The 27,517-nt window shown below is 43.6% G+C and overlaps 1 protein-coding gene across 1 annotated transcript in view; it reads right to left on the bottom strand.

Annotated features, from left to right (window-relative positions):
• The window catches only part of SLC2A13 (solute carrier family 2 member 13), a 95,792-nt gene that overhangs the window by 47,210 nt on the left and 21,065 nt on the right, over nucleotides 1–27,517 (bottom strand). Inside the window, exons 3-4 of the mRNA XM_070947508.1 lie at nucleotides 26,623–26,831; nucleotides 3,076–3,184 (exon numbers count right to left, since the gene is read on the bottom strand). Of these exons, the coding sequence (XP_070803609.1) occupies nucleotides 3,076–3,184; nucleotides 26,623–26,831 (318 nt within the window). The remainder of the gene's footprint in view (nucleotides 1–3,075; nucleotides 3,185–26,622; nucleotides 26,832–27,517) is intronic.

A 27,517-nucleotide genomic window follows, 5' to 3' on the forward strand; every position in this document is an offset into this window, starting at 1 on the left:
GTGTCTGTAGTATTGGAACACTGCTATCATGTCACTATAGGGACGCAGTAACTCAGTGGCTAAGACGCTGAGCTTGTCGATCGAAAGGTCGGCAGCTCAGCGGTTTGAATCTCTAGTGCCGTGTAATGGGGTGAGTTTCCGTTACTTCTCCCAGCTTCTGCCAACCTAGCAGTTCGAAAGCACGTCAAAAAGGCAAGTAGAAAAATAGGGACCACCTTTGGTGGGAAGGTAACAGCGTTCCGTGCGCCTTTGGCGTTGAGTCATGCCGGCCACATGACCATGGAGACGTCTTCGGACAGCGCTGGCTCTTTGGCTTTGAAACAGGGATGAGCACCGCCCCCTAGAGTCGGGAACGACTAGCACATATATGCGAGGGGAACCTTTACCTTTATCATTTCACTCCTGGTCCTTCTGTTCATTAAACTAGACATTATCTACTTCCTACAATAATTCTTTATACGTTTTAATTTAAATTAATTTAATGGCTCTAAAAGATCTAAAAATGAGAGGAAATATTACGGCATATTGTACAATAACTGATAACTGATAATTTAATAATGGAACTGACTTCACTGAAGATATACTGATATAAAATGTTGTTGCGTAAATACTAGAAAATTCAGTTTTACGACCTTGCTTGCCATTGTTAAGCGAATCACCATAGATGTTAAGTTAGTAACAGTGAATCCGGCTTCCCCATGGACTATGCTAGTCAGAAGATCGCAAAACGGGATCCCGTGACCCCTGCGGACACTACAACCGTCATAAATACATGCCAGTTGCCAAGCCTTCTGAATTTTGATGACATGACCATGGAGATGCCTTATATCAGTGAAAGCCTCGGCTGGGATTGATAGCCATTTATATTTTAAAGCTCTTTCATAATTAAAGCTTCTTCTCCTTAGCCGACTGTCAGGAAATCATGGTCCCATTTGATTTCACGCGGTTGCCTTGGTAATAACTAATGCTATCAAATCCAATTTGAAATCTATTAATAGGGAAACAAAAATGACGTGGGGGAGAGAAACCACTTTGTTGTCGTACACAGCTTTGGGAACGATCGAATGGGCTAAGATTGTTGTGGCCCGCCAGCGGCCAGCAGAGCTGAGTCAGACAGTGAGGAGGCTGGGGAGGAACTTGGGCCAGTCCTTGGGGCTGAGGAAAGCTCGGACGAGGGCTCTGCGTCGGAGGCAGAGAGGAAGCTAGACAGCAGTGAGGCAGAGGAACAGCTGGAGCCCGTTCCCGTGTGCGCATGAGCAGAGCTGCTAGAAGACAAGGACAACTAAGAAAGCAGGGTCGACTCAGGAGTAAAGCCACACCTTGGAGGTGATTGGCCCCTCCCATAGGAAACAAAAGGGGAGCAAACGGGGAGGGGGCTTTTGCAGGAAACAATTCATTTGTTCCGTGACTCTGAGAGACTCTGTGCCAAGTTTTGCCTTGTACTGCGGTTGGAAACAAGTCACGTGGCAGCTTGCCAAACGAGATAAGGTCTGTGTTGATAAGTATTCCTTTGAAAAACTGTTTGGACAAACCTTGCTGACTGTGAATGAACGTCATTCACAGTCATGTCAATAAGGACCAATTCCTGCCTCCTGCTTGTTAAGGGAGCCTAGGTCCAAACAAAGACAGGGAGCAAAGTTCAGTTGAAATCTTGTCAGAGCAATTAAAAAAAAAAAAGAATTTGTCCGGCAGAATCGAATACAAGCCTTGTGTGTAATGAGTTGTTCAGTCTATCACAACGAAGGCCGCCGGGGTCCCTTGCTTCGTGAATCGCTTCACCTTTATTTTTGAGGATGTGAAAACAGGTTTTTTACGGATGAGGAAACCGACCTATCTAGATAACCAAAACTTTATCCATCAGAGCGCACAACAAGAATCAATCGTAGCCAAAGATTTTTAAAAAAGCAGGCAGCCTTAAACGGAAAGGACTATCTGAGATTGATGTTGGGGCACCTTGTCACTGTTTGATTCCGTGAGATTTTTTCCCAAGGATAAAGTCTGTTTTATCTGCAGCCTGTCCAAGGGAACCTGTTTTTCTTTTAGAAGGCCAAATTCCTTCCTTCCTTCCTTCCTTCCTTCCTTCCTTCCTTCCTTCCTTCCTTCCTTCCTTCCTTCCTTTCCTTCCTTCCTTCCTCTGTCATTCCTATTTCCTTCCTTCCTTCCTGTCATTCCTATTTCCTTCCTTCCTTCTTCTCAAACATTTCTCAATTTCCTTTCTTCCTCTGTCATTCCTATTTCCTTCCTTCCTTCCTTTTCCTTCCTTCCTTCCTTCCGGAAAATGTCTGTGCATCTTATAGACCAAATATTGCTGAAGCTCCACCCACCCGTCATTTTTTGGCCTCTGCACACCCCGTTTTTGGACCTTTTTTCGGCCTTTTTCCGGCCCATTTTTGGAGCTTATTTCAGCCTGTTTTTGAGGCTTTTTCTGGCCCATTTTTGAAGCTTTTTCTGGCCTGTTTTTGAGGCTTTTCTCGGCCCGTTTTTGAGGCTTTTTCTGGCCCGTTTTCGAGGCTTTTTGTTCGGCCATTTTTGAGGCTTTTTTGGGCCGTTTTTTCAGGAAAAACAGGCTGAAAAAAGCCTCGAAAACGGGCCAAAAAAAGGCCCGAAAAAAAAGAGGCTAAAAACTTTTGTTGTTGTTTTCTCTCTTCTAAATTTAGGTGCATCTTATAGTCAGGTGCGTCTTATAGTCCGAAAAATACAGTAAATCAAATCTACTCTGCTGCAAAGAGCTGGAAAAAAACATTTTTGTTAAGGTAAAAGCCACACTTGGCCTTGGGCTTTACATTATATGTTGCTTTTATTTAGAAACATTAGTGCTCATTCATGTTCAGACAGTTTTCCTTCCCAGCTGGCTATAAAGTCCTTCAACCGATTTGGAACAAATCATTGAAAAGGTTGAAGCCAAAATGTTCCCAGAGCAAAGCCAAAAATGAAAGTAAATAGTCATATATAGGCATTATATCGAAAGGTGGCTTTAGTACTTTAGCATTGTTAAAACCATTTTAATGATGTTTTCCATCTCTTAAACCGAAAATAAAGGGCGGAATTCTCTTTAAAAAGTTGAATGATACATACATGACTGTGTTAATACCTGCCAGCTGTTGGAACATCTGTAAGCTGCAGCCCACAATCAGCTGCCTTCGAGTCGGAGGATAGGTCAGCATTCGGTAGATCACCGGTCCAGCTTCAAAAGAAACAAGGGAAAAAGGTTTTAATTCCTTTACCGTTTCAACCTATCGCTTTTCAAATCTTCTTGACATGCAGCTAGTCCTCATTTATAAAAATTAAAATCGCAAGCGCGTAAAGTTGCCTAACACCTTGGCATTATCACAGGAAGTTGAGAAGGCATGTTGAAATGATAATACAGATAGTCCTTGACTTATAGTAGTTCACAATGACCGTTCGAAATCACAATAGCACCTTTTTTCACAGTTAAGGACATTTGCAGCCTCCCCATGATCATGTGATCAAAATTCAGACGCTTGGCGACTGGTTCTTATTTATGACCGTTGCTCCGTCCTAGGCCTTTTGCGACCTTCCTGGCCACAGTTGTTAAGTGAATCACTGCAGTTGTTAAGTTAGTAACTCGGTTGTTAAGTGAATCTGGCTTCCCTGTGGACTTTGCTCGTCAGAAGGTCGCCAAAGGGGAAAAGTCATCTCTGTTACAGTGCTGTTGTAACTTGTCACTGAATGGTCACTAAATGAACTGTTGTAAGTGGAGGACTACCTATATATCCGTATATCTAGATGTAGCTATATTTTATATAGATACAAATAAAATGGAGTGAAGTAAGAACATAAGAAAATGAAATAACAAAATAAAAAATAAAATATGAAAGCAAAACAAAATAAAAAAATAGAATATAAAATATGAAAGTAAAGTAAAATGAAATAGAATAAAAAATAAAATAAAACAAAATAAAACATAAAATAAAATAAAAAATAGAAAATAAAAATATAATATAATAAAAAATAAAATAAAAAAATATAAAAAGTATAATATACCGTATTTTTCAGAATATAAGACGCACCTTTTTCCCCCCTAAAAGAGGGTGAAAATTTAGGTGCGTCTTATAGACCAAATATGGGCGTTTTTGGCCTTCCGAACCTTCCGTGCGTCGTTTTTGCCCTCGCCGGCCCACAGAAGCACTCTGCAGATCAAAACCTGGCACATTTTTGTCGAAAACAGCCTTTTTTCGGTGAAAACGGGCATTGCGGAGCACTGCAGAGTGCTTCTGGGGGCCTGGGAGCGCGAAAACGTGATGCATGGAGGGTTGGGAGCCCAAAAACGGGCCCAGTACTGCAGAGTGCTTCTCAGGGCCTGTGAGGGCGAAAATCTGACGGGAGGAGGCCAAAAGCTATTTTTTTCTTGTTTTCCTCCTGTAAATTTAGGTGCGTCTTATAGTCCGAAACATATGGTAATATAAATATATTAATATAATACATTAATACAACATAATAAATAAAAAATAAAATAAAAATAAAAAAGGGGGGGACCCTAAAGTCACACTACCAAGCTTTTTTTGAGGAAAAGGGGTATTTTAATGTTTTCCTCACATCAATGTACTTTGTTGGCAAAGGACTATTAATACTTCGGAAGTTTGGAATTAACTTTGTGTATTATATCCTAAAGGAACTAGGTGGCACTCTCTTATTAAATTAAAAGGACAGCATCTTGTGTTCCCGAAATGTTTATACTGTTAAAACCTGTGTTGTTTTGAAACACAACACCTCCAATATTGACTTCAGAATGGAAAGTATTCCAAAGAGGACAACAAAACCTTTGATGTTATTACTCAGTGGCCGGAGAGTCTTTGTAACATCTAACCTCGCTGGTTCTTCTGGTTACACAAGAAAACCTCAAGATATTTTGCTCCAAGTGAAGCTTAAATCACAACTCTCAGTGAAAAAAATGCATTATTTTTTATACTTTCCAGTGAAATTCCAGGAAATCTTCCATTTACCTACTACAGGTAGTCCTCGCCTTAAAGGTAAAGGTTCCCCCCCGCACCTATGTGCTAGTCGTTCCCGACTCTAGGGGGCGATGCTCATCTCCGTTTCAAAGCCGAAGAGCCAGCGCTATCCGAAGACGTCTCCGTGGTCATGTGGCCGGCATGACTCAACGCCAAAGGCGCACGGAACGCTGTTGCCTTCCCACCAAAGGTGGTGCCTATTTTTCTACTTGCATTTTTTACGTGCTTTGGAACTGCTAGGTTGGCAGAAGCTGGGACAAGTAACGGGAACTCACCCTGTTACGCGGCACTAGGGATTCAAACCGCTGAACTGCCGACCTTTCGATCGACAAGCTCAGCATCTTAGCCACTGAGCCACTGCATCCTCGCCTTACAACAGTTCATTTAGTGGCGGAAATTACAACAGCACTGAGAAAAGTGACTTATAATGGTTTTTCACGATTTGCAGCCTCCCTATTATTCATGTGATCCAAATTCAGGTGCTTGGCAACTGACTCGTACTTATGATGGTTGTAGCGTCCAAGGGGGGGTCATGTGATCCCCTTTTGCGCCCTTCAGACAAGCCAAGTCAATGGGGAAGCCTGCCTGATTCACGCAACAACCGGATTACTAATCTAACAACTGCACTTAATTGTCACCTAACAACTGTGACAATAAAGGTTGTAGGTTTGATGCATAATTTCTTTCTGACTTTTCAAAACAAATAAAAAATACAGTAGTGGCCAAAATTGTGGAAACCTTTTGGGAAAAGTGTATTTTCTAAAACTAGCTAATAACACCACTTTTTGGGGGGAGTAGTACCATAAAATGATATATCAATGGAAAGACTGATGGCTTTCCATTGGTTTAGGACCTGGTTATCTACAGGACCGCCTACTACCACCAATAGCCTCCCACCGGCCGGTACGCTCTCATAGAGAGGGGCTCCTCCAGGTGCCGTCGGCCAAACAATGTCGACTGGTGGCCCCTAGGGGGAGAGCCTTCTCTGTGGGGGCACCTACTATCTGGAATGAGCTCCCCCCCCGGAGATACGGAGGATCCCGGATCTGCGCACCTTCCGCACCTCTTAAAACCTTTTTATTCCACCAGGCCTAATCCTTTCCCTCTTTTTAATTATGCAAATTTTAATCGGTTTTTAAATGATTGGGGTGTTTTAATCTGTCTGGGCCAAATTGTTTAATTCGATTTTACTTTGTTTTTAAATTTTGTATCTATGTATTTTTACCGTTTGGCTGTTCACCGCCCTGAGTCCTTCGGGAGTAGGGCGGTATATAAATCAAATAAAGTAAGTAAGTAAGTAAGATAATTTAATGAAGAATGTAATGCAATAACTTTTAGAAACAATTTGCTATTAGAGTGTAAAGAAGAAAAGTGAAACACGTAGAAAAAACGAGATATACAAAAATGATCCCCACGTCAGATAATACTTTGTTGGGTAACCTTTAGCATGAATTGCGGCCTTACAACGTCTTCCCATGGAGTGAACCAAGTCTTTTAGTTCTGCAGCTGTTCGAATGTGAAACCAAGATTGAATGATGGCTTCTATTAACTGGGTTTTATTGCTGGGTCGCTTCTGACTAACAAGTTTCTTTAATCAGTTCCATAGATTTTCAATTGGGTGAAGGTCTGGGCTATTCTCAGGCCATTCCAGCAGCGGAATAGGATTATCTTGAAACTCTCCCCCAAAAGTGGTGTTATTAGCCAACAAACCTCAAAAATACACTTTTCCCAAAAGGTGTCCACAATTTTGGCCACTACTGTAGGTAATACTAAGCCATTTATTGAAGTTAAAAGAATCAAAAGCAAAAAAACGAAAGCAGTCTCCAGTGCGTTACAATGGCTCTTAAGTCATACATGAGTAAGATACGTCGAGTTGGCTGATTCACAACTGAAAAGACAAACATGAACTGTGAAAAAGGTCTTAGAAGAGGAGATGACCACTAATAAAAATGAAATTGTGTTGTTTATTTACAGCACTCTGAATGTTCAACGGATGCAGCCTCTCATTTTACTGTAATGAAAATAAGCATTATTGCCACTTTAAAAATAGTAAGACTATTAACTCAGACCGTTAAAAAAGCTGATGGTGCAAATTACAAGTGTTTGTTGCTGCTCTATGTTCCGCACGGCAAGCCAGGGGAACTGAATTCTTCTATAAATGCTTCCCTTGTGCTCAGCAACTCTTAGTCTGCACATACTAGAGAGCAAGCATATCTCCGCTTACATAGTTCTCTGCCTTCCAGCTATTGCATTACAAATATATTAAAGTATTTCTAACGGTGTTTGGTAGGCCGACTTTCAAGGCGACATACAGGACATTTCGCAAGGATTTGCAGGAAAAGGCATGGCAGAACCTAGGGGCGGAGTTAAGAGAGGGATTAGCCTAGAATCTCTATGTGGTCACAAGCTGAATTACCGTATTTTTCAGAATATAAGACGCACCTTTTTCCCCCCTAAAAGGGGGTGAAAATTTAGGTGGGTCTTATACAACGAATGTAGCCCCGCCCGCCCACAGGCCCCCACCCTTTGGCCTCTGCCTCCCAGCAGTTTACCTCCTTGTGGCAAGCAGCAAGAAGAAACAGGCCATTTCAGCTTCAGCACAGCCTAATTAGCACAAGTTGATCGTCTATTGGATCGGCCTTCCGACTCTCAGCTGTTTTGCGTGGGCCTCTGCTGCTTGCTGCAAGGAGGTAAATTGCTGGGAGCAGATTTTTTTTTTTTCCTTGTGCTAATCAAGCTATGCTGAAAACGAAAATGAAAGTAAAGCAGGTTGTTTGCTGCAACGAGGCAAAATTGCTGGGAGGCAGAGGCAAATTTCTTTTTCTTGTTTTTATACCAAAAAAGGGAGGTGCGTCTTACAGTCTGGTGAGTCTTATACTCCGAAAAATATGGTAAGTCCAACCTCCCTTGAATTCCATTGACCCTTGTCTAACTCTAAGCAGGTGCTGCACTGTTATTTTAGAAGATTCCTGTGCGTAGGCTTTTAGCAATGAAGTTGTTTAATTGGAACGTCACAGGTGGACCTGGCCTTTTGCACCTAACATATTTCAAACCACAATCTCAAGAAACAGAAAACTGAAAATAGAGCCATCTATCCATCTCTTACTAACCAATATACTCTGAAATACTTCCTGCTTAAGTACCACCACTTCTGACAATTCTTCTGGCGAATTCTTTTGTACCTGGATCTTTACTATACAAAATACTATATATTACATTCTACTAAGTCACCTGTATTTATGGGTGCCCCTGTACAGGAGAAAAAAGGACTACAGATTTCATTGTTCTAAAAGTATTATCATGTATATACACATATATTTAAAAATCTAGAGAGGGTACATAGCAAAGAATGTTCTTCCTATATGCTCAAAGGCATATCTGAAGGCAAGCCATCCCACTGATTAATTGTTCTCACTATCAAGAAATTTCTCTATATCTTAGATGAGTTCTCCCTTTGATTAGTTTCCATCCGTTGCTTCTTGTCCTGTCTTCAGGTGCTTTGGAGAATAGATTGACCCCCTCTTCTTTGTGGCAGCCCCTCAGATATTGGAACATTGCTATTATGTCACCCCAGTCCAGTGGTGGGATGCTGCCTGTTTAACAACTGGTTTGATGAGCGCACATTTTGCGCGCACGCGCACCTAGGGTGCTTCCGCATAGCGCTAAAAATGGAACATTTAGAAGCTCAGCTGCTTACCTTCCAAGTCAGCAACGGTAAGTAGAACAATGAGGTGGAGGGGAATCAGCTGTGCCGCGCGATTGAGATGAGCTACAAAGCAGGAAATAAAGGACAGGAGAGAGCGGGGGCGGGGCCAACTGATTGTCGGAGCTACAGGTTCACCCGAACCGGTCTGAACTGGTCCAAACAGGTTGAATACCACCTCTGCCCCAGTCCTCTGCAACCATTCTTCGTATGTTTTGGCCTCTGGTCCCCTAAGAAAAATATCATTTTTTCCTACACATTTAATGGTTCATACTATTTGCCGTTTTCTTCTCTGTTTCATTAAAATATAGAGAGTTTCATTTCCACGATTGGCTGTGCTGACATTCTAATGCACTGTAATTCTGTCAAGTACCGTCAAGTGTGGGATTAAATTTTGTAAATATAATAACTAAATTATTCCACAGTGGTTCTGTAGTGCTTCTGGTAACGGTGAGATTGCTGCAAACAAGAGCTTGAACATCGGTTTTGGAGGGGGGGGGAACAGCTATGGGATAAGAGTATCATGCTTATCTCCTTGTTTCTTTGCAATTATTTAATTACAAAAATAATTACCAAAGTTCATTACAGAGAGAGGTCCAACCTAGAAGCGAGGAGAAATTTTCTTGACAGTGAGAACAATTAATCAATGGAATAAGCTTGCCTCCTGAGATTGTGGGTGCTCCATCACTGGAGGTTTTCAAAAATAGATTGGACAACCATTTGACCCGGATGGTTTAAGGTTGCTTGCCTTGTCAGTGTATAAGAGTTCATGAATTCGAATAGACATGGCAACAAGTCAACCAATGGGGACTGTTTGGTGACTCAGATAGTTTGTAGCCTGGGCGTGGCTTAGCATAACTGTTCTGTATGTAAGACCTTGAGTGCACTGGCACTATCTTGTTTCTGTGATTATATTGATTCTGTATTTCTGGATTCTGAGTTCTGGTTCTGGCTTCTGCTGCATGGGTATTGTATACATGCATCATGCTTTACATTTACTGTATATAAAGAAGTTTCTTTTATACATGAATCCTGCTGAATGTGTGCTGGTTGGATTGCTGCAAACTCTAACATACCTTGACCAGGGGGTTGGATTAGAAGACCTCCGTGGTCCCATCCAGTTCTATCATTCTAATGCATTCCATTACATAAATAATAGCCTGCTTAGCCACTCGGGGAAGAGACTGGTAAAGGAAGGGTTCCCATATTTTTGTACTGTCCTCCTTCTCCATGATTCAGAAATATCTAGCTGAAGAAAGTGAAGCACTAATCTTTAGGGGGCCAGAGCAGGGGTGTCAAAAACTCAAGGTCCAGGGGTCACATCCAGCCCACACGGCCGCCCTGGAAACAGGGACCAACCCGCGGTGCCTCCGCCAGCAAAAATGGAGCGTACGGCCCTCCCGAGCTCTGTTTTCACTGGTAGAGGGTTGCAGGAGGCCGTCACAGCTGAAAACGAAGCTTGGGAGTCCATTTTTGCTGGCAAAGCACTCGGGCCCCCAACACGAGTGACATTGAGCTGGCCACACCCACCTTGGCCACACCCATGTCGGCCCCTCCAAAGTCAAACACAACCCTGATGCAGCCCACCATGAAATTGAGTTTGACACCCCTGGGCTAGAGGCTAAAACATATGAATAAGGGTGGCAGGAATTGGGTATGTCTAGTCTGGTGAAACGAAGGACTGGGGTGATATGATAGCAATGTTCCAATATTTGAGGAGCTGTCACAAAAAAAAAAGGGGTTGATCTATTGTCCAAAAGCACTAGAAGTCAAGACAAGAAGCAATGGATGGAAACTTATCAAGGAGAGATCTAACCTAGAAATTAGGACAACTTTCCTGAAAGTGGGAACAATTAACCAATGGAACGACTTCGTCTTCAGAACTTGTGGATGCTCCAACACTGGAAAAAAGTGTTTTTTATCAGGGCAACCTGGTCTACCCAAATATGGGACAGAGCATACTGCTTCCGCTTTCACCTTTCAGCGCCAATCCAGGGGCCTTCGCAGACAAGTCGCTTTCGCGACACACTACTGTGTTTCCCCGAAAATAAGACCCTGTCTTATATTTTTTTGAACCCCGAAATAAGAGCTTGGCCTTATTTTTGGGGAGGTCTTATTATTTTGGGGCACGTGGAGGAAACCAGAGGAAATGGTGGGGACCGGCTGCACATGTGTTTAAATATTTTCAGGGAGGACTTATTTTCAGGGGGGGCTTATTTTAGCGCATACGCTCAAAAGCCTAATTGGGCTTATTATCAGGGGATGTCTTATTTTCGGGGAAACAGGGTAGTTTTGTGTTAAATTTATATTTTACCGCCAAAGAAATAAAGGGAGACTAGTATAGATCTATTTCAAGCTATTTAGCTCTCGTTAAGTTAGCCATACGCTTTCTGGGATTCAAACTCGAGCTACTTACATATTAGGTAAATGTATTTACCTCTAAGCTACGGGCTCTCCTCCCTTTGTCAGCTCTACCAGGGGACAGATTAAGTGTTTTTGTTTTTTTTATCAGGGCAACCTGGTCTATCCAAATATGCGACGGAACATACTGCTTCCACTTTCGCCTTTCAGGCCCAATCCAGAAGCTTTCGCAGGCCATTGCTTTCGTGACAAACTAGCTTTGTGTTAAATTTATACCGACAAAAGAAATAAAGGGATACTATTTACCCACAACACTGGACATTTTTAAGAAGAGACTGGACAGGCACTGGTCTGAAATGGTATAGGGCCGTGATGTCTTGGTGGGCGTGGTGTGGCTTGGTGGGCGTGGCAGGGGAAGGATACTGCAAAATCTCCATTCCCACCCCACTCCAGGGGAAGGATACTGCAAAATCCCCATTCCCTCCACACTCTTAGAGGAAGGATATTGCAAAATCTCCATTCCCACCCCACTCTGGGGCCAGCCAGAGATGGTATTTGCCGGTTCTCCGAACTACTCAAAATTTCCGCTACAGGTTCTCCAGAACCTGTTTGAACCTGCTAGATTTCACCCCTGGCGCATGCCCACCGGCCAGCTGTTCTTCGGGTTTCTGGTGCTCCGGCGCATATGTGCATTCCAGTTTGGGCAGTCGGTGCCGAAAAGGTTCCTCATCACTGGTATAGGGTGTACTGCTTGAGCATGGGGCTGGACTAGAAGACCTCCGAGGTCCCTTCCAAGTTCGTTATTCTGTTACTTTCCCAGTGCTGTTTTATTTCAAGTGATGAGCAGAAGAGACATAATCATTAACTAACGAGGACGGGGGGGCGGAAATCTTGATGCCTCATCAGCGGAGCAAATATTGCGGTTTTCAGAGTTGATTAATTCATTAGAGGACTCAAGCCCAACCCATTTACCAGATGTTATTGTAAAGACGGTATCTTTCCCAATTTTTTTTTTAAAAAAACCCAGCCTATTAAAGCACGCAGTTGGTTACCTCGGTTTTTTTTTTTGTTTGTTTGTTTGTTCTTCACAGCTTAGAACGCGGACTGCGCTTTTAGGAGGCATAAAACTGGAAACGTTTGAAGTCCTTAAACAACCTCGCTTTTTTAACTTTTCAATTATCGTGAACTGCGTGATTTTAAGTTCATCGCTTTCTTTAAAAAAAATAATAATAATTTTTTTAAAAAAAAAGAAAAAAAGAACAAACTAACTCCCCGATGCCCTGGTGCGCAGATTGCTGTTCTTGTTGCTAAGATACGTTGGAAAGGGATTTTGTGAAAAAGTGTGGACCGTGATGAGCTCGGGAGCAAATTTTTCTGCTGCTCCACAATAGCTAGCCTCCACTTTCCTCACAGCTAAAAGCAAACCCTGTCCAAAAAAATATCCAAAAACATGTTTCGGAGAATTATTAAATTGGTTTATTCATATACGTCCGGCCATATTCTTTTTTTTTTTTATTGAAAAGTTTTACAAAGAAAAATTCCTCCCCCAGTTCCCTCCCCACTACCCCCACAGCCCTTCCCCCCTCCCCTCCCCCCCCTTCCCCCCAGACTTCCCAGAGCAAAATACAGGGTATTTCTGTTTAACAATCATATGCTAAATTAACCTAACTATTCTTAAACTGCCAAATCCCCCCCCGAAACCTTAACTCCACTATTAATAAGATAATACTTCGGAAGTTTAACATTCATTCATAAACTATTTGATATTTTCTTGTCTGATACTTATTTTGAATATAATCAATCCATCTTCTCCATTCCAATATGTATCTATGGACACTGAAAGTAGCGAATTTAGCGGAAATGGCGAAAATTTCAGCATATTTGAAGGATATGCTGAAATTTTCACAATTTCCGTTAAATTCACTACTTTCAGTGTCCATTCTTCAATAGTAGGCAAAGAATCCTTCTTCCAATATTGCGCTACCAGCAGCCTAGCTGCTGATATTAAGTTCAAAATCAGTTTGAACTCTAATACTGTACAATCCGTCATTATACTCAGTAAAAACAATTGAGGAGTAAATTTCAATCTTTTTTTCAGAATGTTCTGCATCACCCACCAAATTTTTATCCAAAATGCCTTGATTTTCTTACAAGTCCACCATATATGGTAATAAGTTGCATCATCAGATTCACATCTCCAACATTTAGCTTGTAAGTTTGGATACATACATTATAATTTTTTAGAATCTAAGTGCCATCTATAAAACATTTTGTAAAAATATGTCCGGCTGTATTCTTATCGCTGTTAAATGTATACCTGAAAAAACAAAAAACTCTTGGCCATAGCTACAAATCAGATTAACAGAGTTAGAAGGGACTCTGGAGGTCTTCTAGTCCAACCCCGCTGGCTCAAGCAGGAAACCCTGTACCATTTCAGACAAATGGTTGCCCAATCTCCCCTTAAAATCCTCCAGTGTTGGAACATTCCCACCTTCTACTAGCTAAAACATTTTCAAATCTATTTCAGGTAATCCTTGACTTACAACAGTTCATTGAGTGACAAAAGTTCCAACAGCATTGAAAAAGGTAACTTATTACCATTTCTTCACCTCTTAATACTACCTAGTGTTTCCCCGAAAATAAGACCCTGTCTTATATTTTTTTTTTTTGAACCCTGAAATAAGCACTTGGCCTTACTGCCATGCGCTCAAAAGCCCGATTGGGATTATTATCAGGGGAATGTCTTATTTTGGGGGGAAACGGGGTATTGCCGCTAGAGATAAAATTGAAATGTAAAAAAGTGTGATGGGGATTTTGAAATAATATGTTGTAAATTATGAAATAAAATAATTAATTGACGTTATAAGAAGAAATCAGGAATTAAGGGGGGATAGTGATATTTCTTATTTAGAAGAGATTAAGATAAGATCAGTGGTGGGTTCCTCCCGGTTCGGCGTGGTTCGGCCGAGCCGGTAGCGGTAACGATATGACATCACCAAACCGGTTCTCTTTGTTCGGGAGCTGGGCCCTCCTGCCCACCCCCACGTTATTCTTACCTTTTATTTGACCCTGCCCCCAATCTATTCGCTGCCTCCCAAATCCCAACTGATTGGCTAGAAGGAAAAAAACTGTTTTGCCGCAGGGTTTCAAAGGGCCGCCCTACAGCTAATCAGTGTTAAAAGGCAGTGTGATGGTAGACCAGGGCGCTCGAAAAACAAATGGGTAGACCGGTACAGCTCTGCAAGCATTTATAAGCCTGGTAGACCAGTACCTCTGCCAAATCCTAAAAAATTGTCACATGACCATCAAACTATGCCCACAAAATAAGCCACGCCCACAGAACCGGTAGTAAAAACATTTAGAACCCACCCCTGGATAAGATGTCGAAGTTCAATTAAGTTAAAGGGTTTCAATGTAAAAATTGAATAAGATGAAGTACATTGTTTATAGCCAAAAAATGTGATGGGGATTTTGAGAAATATATTTTATAAATGGAGAAATAAGATAATTAATTTAAGTAATGCTAAGAAATTAGGATTTGAAGGGCGGATGGTGATATTGTTGATATATTATGTATTAAGAAGAGGTTAAGATCAGATAAAAAAGTAGGGAAAAAGAATATCATGGCAGAAATATGAAATATGTAAATTGCATTTGGAAAAAACAAAAAAGATTGGAATAGATTATAAAATCAATATATGTTATTAGTAGTATAAAATGTGACCCAGTCAATACTCTGTTCATAAAATATGTACGTAAAAGAAAAATTTAATAAAACTTGTTAAAAAAAAAAATACCATTGCCGCATCTTTCTGGCCATGTGATCAAAATTTAGATGCTTGGCAATGACTCATATTTATGACAGGTGCAGTGTCCCAGGGGCATGTGATCCTCTTTTGCAAACTGGGGAACCCAGATTCACTTAACAACTGTGGTGAGAAAGGTCGTGAAATTGGACAAAACTCGCTTCACAAATGTCTCATTTAGGTTTTGGGCTCAATTGCGGTCGTAAGTTGAAGACTACCTGTATTAAATAAAAGAATTACCGTCAATGTTCACCTGTACTTAGGTAGTGAGTGTTCAACTTATTACACCCAGATACTCCATCTAAACCTTGATTTTAAACCAATTACAGGAAAAGTAACAGGTCCACTAACTTCACTTTCTAAATTAAATTAAGTGGCTTAATCTACCTTTAAAATCGTTGCCTTAACTATTATCAATCTGACTACAAGGTTCAAAGAAGTTTCAAAACTCATCTGACAATGTTTGATTTTATATCTTCTGTTGACTCAATGAACCTCTAGATCTAAAAACTTTAAAAATATCATTTTCGGAAAAAACAGGCCAAAAAATATCCTTGAAAACAGGTCGAAAAATCCTCGAAAATGGGCTGATTTTTTTTTTTTTCGAAAAGAGGCCGAAAAAAGCCTTGAAAGTGAGCCAAAAAAATCCTCGAAAACGGGCCGAAAAATCCTCGAAAATGGGCTGAATTTTTTTTGAAAAGAGGCCGAAAAAAGCTTCAAAATTGAGCCAGAAAAGCCTCAAAAACGGGCCAAAAAAGCCTAAAAAATGGGCCCAAGAAAGCCTCCAAAACAGGCCAAAAAAGGTCTTGAAAACGGGCCAAAAAAAGCCTCAAAAATGGGCCCAAGAAAGCCCTGAAAACAGGCCGAAAAAAGCCCCCAAAATGGGCCAAAAAAAGCCTTGAAAATGGACTGAAAAAAGCCCCGAAAAAAGGGACGCCAAAAACTTTTATTGTTTTCCTCTTCTAAAATTTAGGTGTGTCTTACAGTCCGAAAAATACGGTATATATTCAAGGTATGCTGAAAAGATCACATTTGCATTATGCCCATAAACTGAAAAACTATATTTTTATTTTTAAAAAGTCCAAATCAATAATGTAACTTTAAAAAAATAAACTAACCGCAAATAGATGGATCATTATTAAAGTCATATAATCGTTGCTTAATATAGGGAAAGGTACCAAACAGAGTATATTTGTTTTAAAGATATATATATATATATATAAAAAAGAATATAAATTTTTGAGTTTAATGCCAAAGTGATTAAAGTTTTCTCAGCTAAGATCTGAGCCCAAGTCTTCTCTGGAGCTCAGGTGGGCCTCTGAAAAGTCATTTTTTTCTCTTGAAAGAGTTCAATCCATCTATTTATATCTATTTACGATATAAGTAGTCCTTGGTTAATGACGGTAAAGGCAGGAATTCTGTTGCTAAGGGACATGTTCCTAAAGCTTAACGTCATGCTAACACTGTCAGACTCCCAGAATTACTTCTTTTTATTAACAGATTTGCAATCTTAGCCTGTCCTTCCCATCAGGACAGGTTGAACCTCTTCAGAAAAAATCATCACAGGAACTCTATAACTTAACAACCAAGGATCCTTTGCATATCCAACATCCTTAGATGCTGGAATTACTTAATCATCATCTATTTACTCCAACTGAGATATCCGAGCCATAGTTCAGCGTACAGGTAGTTCTCAACTTATAAACCATTCGCTTAGTGACCCAAAGTTACAATGGCACAGAAAAATAAGTGTGTTCTGACCCAACACGACAAACCCTCAGTATTTAAATCAATTATTCCTTTATTAGGAGCGCCAGCAGCCCCGGCAAAAAAAAAATTCTCTCTCAACACAGGCTAACAAGGCCGTCCGGCAGGGAGATGAATAGTTGTCTGCCACATCTACTCATCTCTGCCCCCTGCCTTTTATCCTCAAATCTAGGGTGGGGCTTCGCTAGCAGCAGTAGCTCTTCCGTCCCGAGGACCAGCCCATAGATTTCCACTGCTCTCCTCTCCTCTGCCTTCTGTGCATCAGCGCGTCAGGCACTGGACCCAGCTGTTCCTCCTCTTCCTCATCAGCCACCTCCAGACCTGGGGGCTGTTGACTCTCCGTCTGAGGGCTGACAGACGGCCCAGGCTCTGACTCTGTCTCTCTCTCTCTGCCAGCTCCATTCCCTCTTCCCCCTCAGAGCTCTCAGGTTGCCTTGATACTGGCCCTGACTCCTCCTCCTCATCTGATTTGGCCGCTTGAAGGACCGGTGGCCGACAGGCCATAACTAAGTGACTTATGACCATTTTTCACATCTTATGACCATTTATACCATCCCCGTGCTCATGGGATCAAAATTTGGATGATTGGCCAACTGCCTCGTATTTATGACTTGTAATTCAGCAGCCCACATAGTCTATGCTTTCTCCTGGAATAATTTTTTTTTTTTTAAATCTCATTTTAAAATCTAGATCCAAGTTCTAAATTTTCATGAGAAAACTGACCCCAATCGAGCCCAAAATTTTTCCTGATAAGCAGGCTAGTTGTTAAGTGAGCTCTGCCCAGTGGTGGGTTTTGACCGGTGTTACCACCGATTCGCTTCATGCGAACCGCGCTGTTGTGGCCCGTCAGCGGCCTGTGCAGATTGTAGCTGATTCCGACAACGAGGAGGCTGGTGTGGTGCCGTGCCAGCAGCCTATGCAGCTGGCACTCGAGTCGGACAATGAGGAGGCTGGAGAAGATGTGGTGCCAGAGGCAGGGATTCAGCCAGGGCCTTCAGAACCTCCAGAAGCTCCTTTAAGTGAAGAGGATGAAGAGGAGGAGCCTATTCTCGATGCACGAGCGCACAGAGCTGCCAAAAGGCAGGAGTGGCTCCTCAGGAGGAGGTATCCTCGAGAGTAAGGCTTGGGGCTAATTGGCCACTCCCTTAGCCTATTTAAGAAGGAACGCCACTTTCAGCAAGCTGTAGGGAACAACTTTAGTTCACTCTCCTTCATGTCTGGATTCTCTGCAAAATTGTTTCTGGGCTTTCTGCCAACTCTAGTAAGACTGTGATTACCTTATCTTAGAATTCTGGTAGGCTGTTAAGACAGTTTATTAACAGCCTTTGGTTGATAAAGACTAAGTTATTTGAGTAAAATAAGCTTTGTATAGAGTTTGTGTGTGCTGCGTTCTTTGGGGTCCGTAGCTGAGGCAGAACACGCGCGCTTTCCGCGCACTTCTGCTGCCGTGCCTTTCAGCTGGGCTAAAAATGACTGATTATAAGGTATGTATAACGCAGGGGCAGGCGGGAGGGCCAAGCTAACCGTCAGAGAGAACCGGTTCGCTCTCACCTCACCATCTCCGCTACCGGCTCACCCCCCGAACTGGGGAGAACCGGTAGCAACGCACCACTGGCTTTGCCCCATTTTACAACCTTTCTTGCCATCTCTGTTAAATGAATCATTGCAGTTGTTCAGTTAATTACAGGGGCGGGCAAATGTGGCCCTTTTACAACCTGTGGACTTCAACTCCCAGAATTCCTGAGACAGTCAAGCTGTCTCAGGAATTCTGGGAGTTGAAGTCCACAGGTTGTAAAAGGGCCACATTTGCCCGCCCCTGAGTTAGTAACGCGGTTGTGAAGTGAATCCAGCTTCCCCCATGAACTTTGCTCCTCAGAAGGTCTCAAAAGGGGATTGCGTGACCTCGGGACCCCGTAACCGTCCCGAGTCGCTTGCCAAGTGTCTGAATTTTGATCGCGTGACCATGGGGATGCTGCAATGGTCGTTAAGTGTGAAAAAATAGTCGCAAGTGCTTTTTTTTTTTTTTTTAGTAACGTTGTAACTTCGAACGGCCGCTAAACAAACTGTTGTAAGTCAAGGACCAACTGTATTAGATCAGGGTGGACAGCCTGCTGCTTTCAAAACTTACGTTTTAAAAAGCTTTCTGCAAGCAATTCAGAAATATGAAAGGCACCTTCCTTCCTTCAGCCAATAGTCAGGAAAGAGGGAAGGCAGGAGCTGGAGGGAGGGAGGGAGGAAAGGAAAGGAGGAGAAGACAGGACAAAGGGACTGTCAAAGGAAACAAATCTATTTTTGAGCTGTGCAAATTGCTCCAATCTCAAGAAAGGACTTGAAACAAAACGCACTGGCTTTGTTCCAAGTTTCACACAGAACGCAGGGACACACTCTTAAAGCAGCCATTGTTCCAAACGCTCCGTACGTCTTAAGCCCTGTGTTGCCTCATTATTTTATACATCTTGGTTGGAGTGGTTTTAAAAGAATGTATTTTCCAGAAGAACTAGTAAATTAGCAAGAGTCAGGGAGCAGCAGAATAACAGGATTGGGAGGGACCTTGGAGGTCTTCTAGTCCAACCCCTGCTTAGGCAGGAGACCCTGTACCAGTGATGGCTAACCTTTTTTTTTCTTGGGTGCCAAAAGTGTCTGTGCGCGCTATTGCGCATGCTATTGCGAGCATGTGCATGCCCACACCCATAATGCAATGCCCCTCCTGCATGCCATGCCCCTGCACATGTGTGCGTGATCCCCGCACATGCGTACGCGACCCCCCGCTCCCCTTCCCCCTACGCATGCACATGCGACCCACCCTTTTGGCCTCACATCCCAAAAGAGCATGGGGGGGGAGCCTCGCCTCCCAAAATGACTGGGAGGGGGAAAAAGCCTCGCCTCCCAAAACAGCGCTGGGAGGGGAATCTCCGGAGATCTGGGAAGGCACGGGGAACAGAAAGTGAAGAGAAAGGTAGCCCCCCCCCCTCTCCCGCTTGCAGGGCAGAGCGCCGAAAATCAGTTGGCCGGCTGGAAGCGCGTGCACACATGCGCAGTGGAGCTAAGCTGGACGACGGCTCGCGTGCCCGCAGAGAGGGCTCTGTCTGCCACCTGTGGCATGTATGCCATAGGTTCGCCATCACAGCCCTATACCATTTCAAGTAAATGGTTGTCCGACCTCTTCTTAAAAACCTCCAGTGTTGGAGAACCCAAAAATATCTGGAGGAAAGTCATTCCACTGATAAATTGTTCTGTCAGGAAATTTCTCCATAGTTCCTTAATCACAAAGGCCATATTTGATGACTTGATCTCTGAAGTTGTTATGTTAACTCAACAGAAAGATACTGTATTTTACATCTTATCCCTCTCCCTCTCCCTCTCCCTCTCCCTCGGCTGTATATATGTATGTTCCAGCATAACTCTGGAATGCCTCAAGCAATTTCAACCAAACTTGGTACACAGATGACTTACCCTCTGGAAACAAATATGGGGGGGGGGACATCCCTGGGGGGGTGTATGTTCCAGCATAACAATGGAACGACTTGAGCAATTTCAGGAATGCCGGGTTATCAGCTAGTTGCATATACCAGCAGATTCTGATAATTCCTGCTGCATTCACAAGTCAATCAAAGACATCACTTGATAAAGCTTCAGTTTCCAACTCCTAAACCTGCAAGGTTTTACATATAAAGTATAGAAAATAGAGTAACAGAGTTGGAAGGGACCTTGGAGGTCTTCTAGTCCAACCCCCTGCTCGAGCAGGAAACCCTATGCCATTTCAGACAAATGGATGTCCAGTCTCTTTAAAACCTCCAGTGATGCATCCACAACTTTTGAAGGAGAATTGATTAATTGCTCTCCCTGTCAGAAAATTTATCCGGAACATAATTATGTGTGTTAAAATTTGCCAGCATTATATTGCCATATTTTAGCTCATTACCGAATCTCTTTTTCTAATGAAAGTTCAAAATGTCTACTTATGGTACATTACAAATTAGGGGCTTTTTTTTTTTAACCTTTAAAGCAGATACATGCCGGGGGGGGGGGGAATGGTCATTTTTACTATTTTAATTAGCTGTCCTCTTTCTAAGACTGTACTTGGATATCAATATTTTCTTACTTCTTTTCCTTTTGCAAATGTTACAAGTGTTAAGGCCAGTAGGGAAAACAGAATCCTGTTGTCATAGCAACGGAAGATAAATACGAGGAAGCCATAGCACCTTTGAAGCAAAATGTGAAGAAAACTATTTTACCCAGGAATCTGTAAAACTATGTATTATTACTGCCGACTGAATTTGTTTTGCTAGCACATCAAAGTCCTTTTGTAGCAATTATTTGCTCTTGTTAAAAAAAAAAAAGGCGAATATATAAACCCCAAGATTGCTTTTTTTCAAAAGGCAACTGGCTTTTTTCTTGTGTTTTTCCTTGAAGACATTTCGCTTCTCATCCAAGAAGCTTCTTCAGTTCTGATTTCTGACAGAACCTCTGATAGAACTGAAGAAGCTTCTTGGGTGAGAAGCAAAATGTCTTCAAGGAAAAAAAAAGGAAGTCCAGCTGCCGTTTGAAAAAAAACAATTTTGGGACAACCATGACCTGGAAGATTGAGCATCTCCGTAGACATATGTGCTTTATGAGTTGTTCTTTTTAAAGTGTGGTATTGCGGGTAACTGTATAGTTTAGATGTAGCTAGAGATTATAAAAAGATTCTGAACAGTCTTCAGATTTAAATAATCCAGTTGGCCTTTTGAAAAAAAAACACCTTTGGGACAACCCAATGACCTGGATAACTGAGACTCTCCACAAATATTTGAATATATGACAAGATCCAAAAGAATGCAACCACACCACAACAATGACAAGTCGACAACAACAGGCAGATGCCCAAAGAAATAAAAACCACCATCGAAACACAATTGAGAGACATCAATTGAGCAGGGGGTTGGACTAGTCCAATAATGGCTAACCTTTTTGCTGTCATGTGCCAAAAGCGGGAAAAGAGCGGGAGGGTCGCGCACATGTGTGCCCACACCCATCATTCAATGCGCCCCGCCCCCACATGCATGCGCACGCGATTCTCCCCCCCCCTTTTTGGCACGCGATGGCACGATGGGTCCGGTAGGCCTGTTTTTTTGCCCTCCCCAGGCTCCAGAGGCTTTCTAGGAGCCTGGGGAGGGAAATACGGCCTTCCCCACCTCGAGGCCCTCCATTTTCTGACTTCCAGTGGGCCCAGAAGGCCTGTTTTTCGCCCTCCCCAGGCTCCAGAGGCTTTCTAGGAGCCTGGGGAGAGCAAAAATGGCCTTCCCCACCCTCTGGAGGCCCTCCGGAGGCCGAAAACAGCCTGTTTCCCAACTTCTGGTGGGACCAGAAGGCCCGAAAATCAGCTGGCATGCACACTGGAGCTCATGTGCCCACAGATATGGCTCCGCATGCCACCTGTGGCAAGCATGCCATAGGTTCGTCATCACAGGACTAGTCCCTTCCAACTCTGCCCTTCTATGATTCTATATGAACATTATCTAATTATTCACTAATACCCGATCTCCAAATACAGCCTCTAATTTTAAAAGCTACATCTTGACGGCAGAAGTTTTTCCAAGGTGAATTGCAAAGTGGCAAATGCTACCACACAGATTTATGTCGCCGGTAATTTAATGTTCACCGGTAGACATAAATTGCAAGCAAAAAAGTACACAGAGCTTTGAGAATTTTGAATTCCTAAAGAATGCTCTGTTGCTACTCAGGCGTTATTCCTCATCTGGGTACTGTCAACTCTGCAGCTGTTCTAAGATTTATGCACTTAAGCTGTTTTACATACCTAGAGTAACAGAAGAACCCTGCAAGCAAGAACAATGATTTGATTATTGAGAAAAAGGTGAGCATGGATGCTAAAAACTGATATATAATTTGCATGAATATGGACATGCAGTGAATCCTAATTTTAAATAAACAGCATGGCTGCCTGCCTGGCTGAATCCAAAATATTTAAGTCTTTGTTAGCCTTTTCGAAGATTATGGAAAATGCACAACTTTAGAAAATAATTAAAATTTCTAAATGACAAGCTGGTCAGAGTCTCATTTCCTGAGACTCTGGCACACGACTTGACTGAAGACCTGGTGGCCACCTGGGATAGGGCGGCCGCCGGGGCTTTAGACCGCGTCATGCCTTTGCGGCCTCTGACCCGATGTCGATCTCAATTGGCTCCTTGGTTCTCTGAGGAGCTGAGAGAGATGAAACGTCGGAAAAGACGCCTAGAGAGCGTCTGGAGGACTAGTCAATCTGATTCCGACTGAACACTGGTGAGGTCTTATATCAAGACCTATGTCAGGTTTCCATGTCATCTCAAATAAATTGCACTCCCAAACAATTAATCTTTGCTGAAATATTCCATTTATTGAGTACGACAGATCTGGCCCCGACTTCGTCATAGCCGATACTAACCCTCTGACCCCCAAACCCTTCCCTTTCCGTTCCCCAATTCTCATCTTCTCATTGGCCATCTTCCAAGTCAGTCTCCCCAGCTTCTGACCTCACCCCACAGGAATGTTCCCCCCTCCCATCCCATCTCCTAGGGGATATTATCTACAGAGAAAATAAGTAGATGAAAAATCAAGCCTCGTCTTTTTATGGCAGCATCAGAATGCTGACAACCTACCGAGTGGAGATAAAAGCGGCAAAATCTAACTATTTTCCCGCTCTTATCGCATCTGCAGAGAACCGCCCAGCCGCTCTGTTTAGGGTGACCCGTTCCCTTCTTTGGGGGGGAGCGCGGGAAGACCCCTTGCAGGGTCGAGCTGAGGAGTTTGTGCAGTTCCTGCATGATAAAGTCACTTGGATTCGGGAAGGCTTGGACTCCGACTGGGTGAGTCCAGGGGAGGAGACGAGGATAGGTCTTGAGAACATTATCTGGGAAGAGTTTGACCCTGTAGCTCCCGAGGACGTGGACAGGATTCTGGGTAGGCTTAGTGCTGCCAATGTTTATTGGACCTGTGTCCCTCCTGGTTGGTACTGGCCTCCCGGGAGGTTACACGAGGCTGGTTCCAGGGGATTATAAATGCTTCTCTGAGTGAGGGGACCTTTCCTGCCGCCTTGAAGGAGGCGGTGGTGAGGCCCCACCTCAAGAAGCCTTCCCTGGACCCGGCTGTATTAGCAAATTACCGTCCGGTCTCCAACCTTCGCTTTGTGGTGAAGGTTGTTGAGCGTGGTGGCACGACAGCTCCCCCAGTACCTGGATGAAGCTGTCTATCTGGACCCTTACCAGTCGGGCTTCAGGCAGGGGTACAGCACGGAAACGGCATTGGTCGCATTGGTGGATGATCTCTGGAGGGCTCGGGACAGAGGTTGTTCCTCTGTTCTGGTCCTATTAGATCTCTCAGCGGCTTTTGATACCATCGACCATGGTATCATGCTGCAGTGGTTGAGGGGGTTAGGAATAGGAGGCACCATGTTGCGGTGGTTCTCCTCCTTCCTCTCCGACCGCTCGCAGTTTGTGTTGGCAGGGGGGCAGAGGTCGACCTCGAGGCGCCTCGCTTGGGGGGTGCCACAAGGGTCGGCCCTCTCGCCCCTTCTGTTCAACATTTATGTGAAGCTGCAGGGTGAGATCATCCGTGGTTTTGGGGTGAGGGTACATCAGTACGCTGATGACACTCAGCTGTACATCTCCACCCCAGACCATCCCAATGATGCCCTTGATGTGATGTCCCACTGCCTGGAGGCCGTACGGGTCTGGATGGGGAGAAATAGGCTCAGACTCAACCCTTCCAAGACCGAGTGGCTGTGGCTACCGGCGTCCCAGTATAGTCAGCTGACGCCATCGCTGTCTATAGGGGGTGAATCTCTACCCCCCACAGAGAGGGCTCGCAATCTGGGCGTCCTCCTGGATGCACCGCTGTCTTTAGAAGAGCATATGACAGCCGTGGCCAGGGGGACTTTCTATCAGGTTCGCCTGATTCGCCAGTTGCGTCCCTTTCTGGACCGAGACGCCTTGCGCACAGTCACTCACGCCCTTGTTACCTCCCGGCTGGACTACTGTAATGCTCTCTACATGGAGTTCCCCTTGAAGGAGGCTCCAACTGGTCCAGAATGTGGCCGCGCAGGTAATTATGGGTGCAACTCGTTGCCCCCATGTAACACCTCTCCTGCGCGAGCTGCACTGGCTCCCAGTGGTCTTCTGGGTGCGATTTAAGGTGTTGGTTACCACCTTTAAAGCGTTCCATGGCTCAGGACCTGGGTACTTACGAGACCGCCTTCTGCCACCGATAGCCTCCCACCGACCAGTTCGCTCCCACAGAGAGGGACTCCTCAGGGTGCGATCGGCCAAATTATGTCAGCTGGCGACACCCAGGGGGAGAGCCTTCTCTGTGGGAGCCCCTGCCCTTTGAAATGAACTGCCCCCGGACATACGCAAGATCTCTGACCTCCGAGTTTTCCGCTGTGCTCTTAAGACCCTGCTCTTCCGACAGGCAGCGCTAGCTTCATAATTGAGTTTTAAATTCGGAGTTCTTAAATTTTTTGGGTTTTTTTAGCTAATTTTGGCCTTAAATGTAATACTTTTAAGAATTTTTTAAATTTAAATTGTGATATTTGTATTGTGTTTTACCTGGCTGTACACCGCCCTAAGTCCCTCGGGAGAGGGGCGGTATAGAAATAAAATTATCCTTATCCTCATCCTTGGTCATTTGCATTCTTTGGGTTTGAAAGAAGGGTCCAAGAGGCCATCTGTGTCCAAATTGAACAGCCCACTCTCAACAGAGGGGAAAGGATACGACATCGTCTATCTCCAATCTACAACACAATCCTTTCAGCAGTTCCAAAAAGGCTCCACGCTCCACTACTCAGGTGACCCTGAGGACACAGACAAACCTCCAAGTGGCCTCAAGGACTCTCTAAAAGGACGCAAATGACCAGCTGTCTGCAAGGAACACAAATCCTTCCGTTCATTTCATTTCATTTCATTTCTTAAATTTATTTAATAAATTTAATAAAGTTCCCCATCATCCAGTCAGAGCTGAAGAAGCTTCTTGAATGAGAAGCGAAACATCTTCAAAGAAAAACCAGAAAGTCCAGTAGCCATTGAAAAAGCACCTTTGGGACAACTGTGACCTGGATGATTGAGAATCCCCACAGACTTTAAGGTATGCACTTTGAGGTGAACACCAGGGGTGAAATGCTCCCGGTTCGGACCGGATTGCCCGATCCGGTAGCGATGGAGGCAGGTGGTTCGGAAAACCAGTAGCAAAAATCCCTCCCCACCCCCATGCCCAGCTGAGCCGTGCGATCATCAGAGGCTTTTTATTTTATTTTTAAAAGCATTTTTTCTACAACTCCTTCAGCCAAAAAAATGCTTTTAAAAGTAAAAAAAGAAAAGCCTCTGCCGATCAGGCAAGTCAGCTGGGATCGTCAGAGGCTTTAAAGAAAAAGAAAAGCCTCTGTCGCTCAGGCAAGTCAGCTGGGATCGTCAGAGGCTTTAAAGAAAAAGAAAAGCCTTTGTCGATCAGGCAAGTCAGCTGGGATCGTCAGAGGCTTTTAAAAGCCACGCTAGGAGACTTTGATGGGGGAACCGGACTTCCGGTCGGCTCCAGAATTGAACAGGGGCTTCTAGTTAGGACCTTTGTGGCTCTTTGAGTGTTTAAGGTTGCCGATCCCTGGTCTGGGGGGACCTCAAGAATTCTCTAAAAAGATGCAAATGACCAGCTGTCCACAAGGAGTATAAATCCTTCCATTCCCCATCCTCCAATCAATGGCAGGCGTGAAGATCCAATGCAAAAGATGGCTCCCAGATAGAGATAAAGAAGCTTCTTGGATGAGAAGCGAAAACGTCTTTAAAGAAAAATCAGAAAATCCAGTTGCTTCTTGGAAGAAAAAAGCACCTCCACAGACATTTAAGAAAAAAAAATCGTTTTTTAAGGCAAATTAAGCAGGCGCAATTCCACTTAAACTTTTGTGCCAAAGCAAGTTATTAAAATTCTCTTGTAGTAAGGCACGGCCTGTGGCTAACAAATATGCAAAAAGGACGATAAAAATTCAGCCTACCTGACCCAACTTCCTTTTCTTCCTCGTCAATGTTATTCTTGATGCTGTCGTATTCGTCGTCTATCGTTTGATTGCCCCGCATCCGTGAGAGGATTCGCCGTGCTTTTTGAGTCTGTCCTTTTTGAATAAGCCAGCGGGGGCTTTCGGGAAGAAAAAGGAAACCGACGAATTGTATGACAGCTGGAATTGCTGAGAGACCCAGCATATACCTGCAGGGAGAGACATAAAATTACAGATGTTTTTAAATAGGGGCTTATTAACGTTCTCTTCCTAGAATAGCGGTGTCAAACTCAAGGCCCGTGGGCCGAATTTGGCCCACGATATGGTCGAATCCGGCCCGTAGGGCCATCCGGGTCTACCCAATGCGAAGAGGAAACGTGTCAGCAGTTTGGGGAGTGGCGTCAAGCTGGCCACGCCCACCCAGTCGGCCACGCCCGCCCAGTCAGTCACACATACACACCCCCAAAATCAACCACAGCCCTGATGCGGCCCTCAATGAAATTGAGTTTAATACCCCTGTCCTAGAAGAACAGCAAGAGTTTAGTTTTGGATTTTTTTTCAAGGGAGTCCCTATGGGTACCGTTTCCCCGAAAATAGGACCCAACCAGAAAATAAGCCCTAGCATGGTTTTTCAGGATGCTCGTAATATAAGCCCTATCCCCAAAATAAGCCCCAGTTAAGATTGTCAGCCAGATGTGTGCATTTAGTACCGTATTTTCCCAAAAAAATAAGGCCTAACCAGAAAATAAGCCCTAATGTGTCTTTTGGAGCAAAAATTAATATAAGACCCGGACTTATTTTCGGGAAAACATGGTAGATCTCGACTTATGACCACAACCGAACCCAAAACTTCTGTGGTTAAGCGAGACGGTTGTTAAAGTGAATTTTGCCCCAT

Source organism: Pituophis catenifer, unplaced genomic scaffold (genome assembly GCF_029215685.1).
Source record: "Pituophis catenifer annectens isolate HBS135680 unplaced genomic scaffold, rPitCat1.0.hap2 SCAF_7, whole genome shotgun sequence".
Lineage (NCBI taxonomy): Eukaryota > Metazoa > Chordata > Lepidosauria > Squamata > Colubridae > Pituophis > Pituophis catenifer.